The following is a 5,553-nucleotide window of genomic DNA, read 5'->3' on the forward strand; positions in this document are numbered from 1 at the left end:
ACCAGCTACGCTGATCACAACTAGGCAAACATGTATACCTAATGTATCTTTCAACACCAAGACCAAGATTTATGTGCCCATCACATTAATTAATTAGTAAAGAATGACACTGGTTTAAATTCTATGTAGTTTGATGTACTTGCATTCATATATCATTAAAAATTAAACACACTTCCAAAATTAATCATATTCATCTATAGTCTTCCTATTATTATTACTATTACTATTACTATTACTATTACTAAATATACTAACTAGCGTACACTTTACTCTAACCCTATTGGCTACAAACTCTTACTTTAACCGTTATACTGTTTCACTCTCCCCAAACCGACATCTCCCTCTAAACTAAAGCATAAAACCCTACCTCACCTCCATTCTGACCACAATTGTCTGGAAGCTTCTTCCCTAAACTCCACAAAACTAAATAAATAAAACCACCTTAATAGCCTCATCCACTGCCATCTTCACCACCTATCTTCATCTCCAACCCCTCTTTGTGCCATAGGGACGTAACCCTAGGATTTTGGATTTTTTGCTACATGTTAGGGTTTTATGCGAGACGTTTCCGTCTGCGCGATTATCATTTTAACCCTAAGGTTTCTGATTCCGTGCCAGCGATTTGGGATTTCGAAGAGAAAGTTTCGATTCATATGAAACCGACCGTCGTTGTAGTTATAAACCTCGCCGTCAGTCCTATCCGTCAACGCCGTTGCAACTGTTATCTCCGACAATTGTGTTATCTAAGGTATATTTTTTTATTAACAGTATTCTTTACTTACATGCTTTATGATTTTTTGCGACAAAGGTTGTTGTGATTCGGTTGTTGTGAACTGTATGTGTAACGATTGCAAGGATTCCAGGCCAACTTTAAAGTCAATGAATTTATGATTATTATAGTTTTGTTGTTGTGGTTTCTACTCTCCAGTCAGCCCCCTTTTGTTGTTGGATTAATAAGATTAGTCTTCTTTTATTCTTTTATTGTGATATTATTAATAATATTGTGATATTATTCTTTTATTGTGATATTATTATAGGCTTGTTTCTTTCAGTTCTTATTCCCTCTTTAGTTTTTTTGGTATTCGTTGGTTCCCGCGATTTTTTAGCCTCCTTTTTGTATTTCCGTTTCATCAATGTATAGATATGTATAGGGCCTTGTAACTCCATTTTTTATTAATGATATATATTCTTGCTTTTCAAAAAAAAAAAAAAATTTTTGCTATAAAGTTTAGCTTATTGATATGAAATCAACTTTTTTCCAACTTTTTTATATGTTTAGCTTAATAATTTTGTTGTTGGATTAATGAGGTTAGTCTTCCTTTTATTTGATGTGGTTATGGCGCTTAAAAAATGTCGGTAATAGAGTTTTTTTTATAAAAAGAAGGGTAATTGAGCCATAAACATATAAAAAAGTTGGAAAAGGTTAAATATGGTAAGTAAAGGACGACAAATGAAAGTTACCATTAACATATAAATGTAATTGGTTCCTCAGACTTCGAGTATTGATGCTTGAATTAGTGTGTTTGAATTTTAGTTTGTGTGATGTGCTGTTATTAGTATCATGAAGTAGCAATATGTTCGCTCATTGTGTGAAAATTCTATATTGCTTTTTCAAAGCATTGATCAACTGATTTGTCATGAAAATGCTTCTTTTTGTCTCCGAGACTATGACTAATACTCATTCACTACTGTACTTTCTTATGTTTCTTTATGACATGTTGCCTTAAGAGTATCCATTATAAGATTTTAACTTGAAACCTTTTAAGTGAATAATTGTGACATATACCCATTTTGTTTTATGCAGGTCCATATGTACCCGTTTAGTCAATCAGTACCCATTTACTTTCTAGATTGTTTTGGTAACATCTTTCTAACCATTATCACTAAATGGTTAATATGCTAATTCTCTTTTTTTTTATTGATACATATATAGTTAATTTTATCATGAATGCCTTTTAAGATTATGATTTTATAGGTTGATGATGACATCAGTCTAACTATGCTTAATGTTTTGGTCAGCATAAATACATGCTAATATCATAATGGATTGGTTAACTATGTTATAGTAATCATCTATCATGAAGTTATGTTGCTCAATTGGTTGTAGACATGGCTTTCGGTTGTCTTTGTTCCATAAGGCAGCTTTATCAGGACGGAGCAAAAGACATTGAGCTATTGGTAGTCGGTGGTATCAACGGCGTGATCCACTTTTCCATTTTCTATGTTTTTTGTAAGTTATCGCTTCAGGTTGTTAATCTGAATCCGACATTCGAAATTGATCGACAGAATTCGAAATTGATCGCCAGAAACAACATTCTAAAGATGCCCGCAACAACGTGTGGGCCATTGCTGATTTTTTTTGTTCTTTTGAATTGAAAGCAGCTAAAAATTTAGGGTTCTTGGTGATTTTTGCGATGTGTAGTGTTTTAGTGTGGCGATTGTGCCATACACGAATCGGTATCAACTTATCAATTTATTGTTATCTCTGTTTCGTTTATCTTTTGCTAAAAAAAAATTTGAATTTTTTTAGGGTTTGTAGCTATTTTGTCACCGATTTCTGCCTTATGGGTTCAACTATGTTATCTGCTTCCAGATTTGGGTATCTGAATTGATTTGTAAAGGTAATTTTTTATCTGTTTTCTATTACTCTGTATATTTTGCTTCATGTTTAATCTATAATATGATATGATACAAATACAATTGATGTATGCTTCTTTTTTAATTTAGTTTTCAGTTACACAATCCAACAATTGATGACAGTGGTTCGGAAAGTTGTAGTCAGCTGCTGAGCCTTGAGGACCATGGTATGTTTTCTTTTTTATTATTAGATCAACTTCTCATTAACTATGATACCTGTTTGTTGTTATTGATTTGAGTTCTACATTTGCGTTGAACCGGTGTATCTTCGATATATGAGTACATGTGATTTATATCATTGAATTTACGGTAAATATGTAAAAAATTTACTTTATCTCAGTGATAGTAATTGGGATTAGCGGCAAAACTGTTCGTAAATCACTATCCTAAGCATCTTATTGTTCATTATATTGTAAGCATTTGTTTGCTCAAAAGTGAATTTTAGTTATACTTTCATATAATCATGAAGTTTCTAGCTTAGCACTAGCGAAAAGATATGCATGAAGAACTGATATGACTTTTAGTTGGTAAGTAATTGTGATGGATATATATGTGCAACAAATAACAATTGATTTAAGGTTACGGAACATATGCGTTAAGATGTTAGGCGAGTGCACAATTGTCAGGTTATTAGACTATCGTTGACTACAAATGCTATGTTGCTTGATTATATTTTTAGTTCATACTGTATAATTCTCTTCTACATATGCTACATTTGAACTTTTTATCATTTTAGATAAATGTGATATATTCAGGCAGTGAAAACAACTCCTCATTGTTGGCATTTGACGGTTTTGATGTAACGGGAAATGGATTAGCCATTAAGGTTCATAGTCATTTTGTTTTACGCACTGAAAGTGTAACATTTTTTTTTTCTTCAATTAAATGGCTTTTGCTACACCTATGATAAGTGCACATTGTAGTAGCAATCCTTATATAAATCCATAAAACTTATAACTACAAGTTTTTAGATTTTCAAACTATCTAACCAAATATTATGGGTTCTTGAAAGAACTAATTGGCACTTATTTTTGTCAAACCTGGTTACTGATACAAGGAATGACTCTCTACAGTTTGAATGCCGTCACCTACCATGTCTGGCTAACGGTTCTCGACATTAAATCTCTAGATTTTGCAAGTGGTAAGTGCGTTTTTCGATTTCATTTATAATTCGTGTCATCTGTACTGATAACACTACTAGAGCACATGTACTAACTGTTACAATACTACCATTTTTGTGTTGAAAGTTTGCAGAACTTTGGAGTGATTAACCCCTCTTTAATTTGTGTATTGTTTTAATTGTGAAATTTCAAATTGTGAGTTGATAAGATGCTATCTAAAGTTGTTGATTTGTTGGGTATTTAAACGTATGAATATGAAATGTATTTATAGGGGGGAAAAGTAGCAACTATACGACTTTTCAAATAGTAGAAGGCTGCACGTAATTGTTGTTAATAAGTAGCGTGATCCTATAATATATCGTTGTCAACTTTGAATTGTAAAGTTTGGTACGACATAACTCGAGATTTGGTCAAAAACTCGGAAGCGTATACATGGTGGTAAAGAAGTTAGGATAAACCCAATTTTCCCATGTTTTCATATTATAGAAAAGACATGTAAATTTTCGGCATATACAATCGTATTGTAGAAGTTCAAACCCCATAACGCCAACAAGCCCGCAGCAACGTGCGGCTGACCTATCTCTAGTTTATTATCAATGGCGGTCCTCATCAAAATCATTTGTTCCACCATAGCCATGATATCAAACCACCTCTCTTATTTGCTTTGCAATGCAGTCCCCTACGTCCTCATAATCGCAATCCGAGCATTAAAAGTTCCTGCAGAAGTGGTGCAGTGTGCATTAGAGCAAATCAGTTGTCATTTCACATGTGTTGTATACTTTTTAAAAGTTTTTTCAAATATTATTTTTCAGGCAATGAGTATGATTGTTTGGTCATTCTTTGATATCGTTGTAAAGGTTGGGATGATGGCAACTACAGCTGCAGGCAGAGGGTTTGCGGATAAGTTAAAGTCGGCTTTTAAGGAGTTGATAGAAGAAATATATGAGAGCGTGTTGGAGATGATCAAAGGCTTGGTTGAGCACCTTTTCGAGTATCTTATGGAGATTGTTTTGGGTGCAATAAGTAAGATTGTTGACTTATCATTTGACCTTGTGATAGAGGTTCTTATTCGGCCGAAGGGGAAATTGACATCGGATTTACTGGAGTTGATTGAACAAACGTTTAAGGCTGCAGTTGAAAGTGTTGTGAAGATGGATACAGCTATAGTAATGGATTTGTTGAATAACCATATGGGTGCTCAAAGTTATACGAGTGTTTTTGATAAACCAATCATAGCTACATTAATAAACTTTGTAATTATATATTTGATTAGAAACTACTACCAACAGCCGTTTGGTCACTGATTTTTTTTTTTTTTTTTTTGTTCTTGTAATTTTAATTAGATGTGTATATATATACTGCTGTTTTCATAGTGTATATATTGTAAGAAATGTTTTCTAGAATACTATAAGTTATTTTATTGGTGAAGAAATGAAGTTAGTGAGATTGTAAAAAATAAATAGACAAATTATAATGGAACAGAGAGGGAGTACTGGGAGTACTTTTAAATATTTGGTTATTGGTTTGATCGCTTGATTGGGTGATTGACTGATTGACTTTGTGTGAAGATGCTCTACACACTTCAACTTACTACAAAATTGATGACTTTCAAGCAAGGTTGGAGAATTCGGATTTCGGGGAGATCTCGTTTGGATTTTTTTAGGGAGATCTCGGCATCTCGGAATAATCTTGGGGAGATCTCGGACGTTGACTTTATAGTTTTCTAATAGAAATATACATAAAAACTTCAATATATGTATATTTATATACGTTTTTACGAGATTTTAGAAAATAT

The 5,553-nt window shown here is 32.9% G+C and overlaps 1 protein-coding gene across 11 annotated transcripts; it reads left to right on the forward strand.

The window, feature by feature from the left end:
* Positions 1–419: 419 nt before the first annotated feature.
* LOC139879407 (uncharacterized) lies at positions 420–5,114 on the forward strand. Of its 11 annotated transcripts, none has more exons than XR_011770352.1 (4): positions 420–2,621; positions 2,728–2,804; positions 3,711–3,778; positions 4,571–5,110. XR_011770352.1 is itself a non-coding variant. In XM_071865425.1 (4 exons), the coding sequence occupies exon 4, from the start codon at positions 4,355–4,357 to the stop codon at positions 5,060–5,062; it is 708 nt and encodes a 235-aa protein (XP_071721526.1). In that variant the 5' UTR covers positions 420–2,621; positions 2,728–2,804; positions 3,711–3,778; positions 3,885–4,354; the 3' UTR covers positions 5,063–5,111. The 11 variants fall into 11 exon arrangements, 9 of the variants coding, with proteins under 9 accessions (XP_071721526.1, XP_071721522.1, XP_071721525.1 ...); XM_071865425.1 differs by having other exon boundaries at positions 3,885–5,111; XR_011770346.1 differs by having other exon boundaries at positions 2,728–3,778; positions 4,571–5,114.
* Positions 5,115–5,553: the final 439 nt, after the last annotated feature.

This window comes from Rutidosis leptorrhynchoides, chromosome 1, assembly GCF_046630445.1.
Source record: "Rutidosis leptorrhynchoides isolate AG116_Rl617_1_P2 chromosome 1, CSIRO_AGI_Rlap_v1, whole genome shotgun sequence".
NCBI lineage: Eukaryota > Viridiplantae > Streptophyta > Magnoliopsida > Asterales > Asteraceae > Rutidosis > Rutidosis leptorrhynchoides.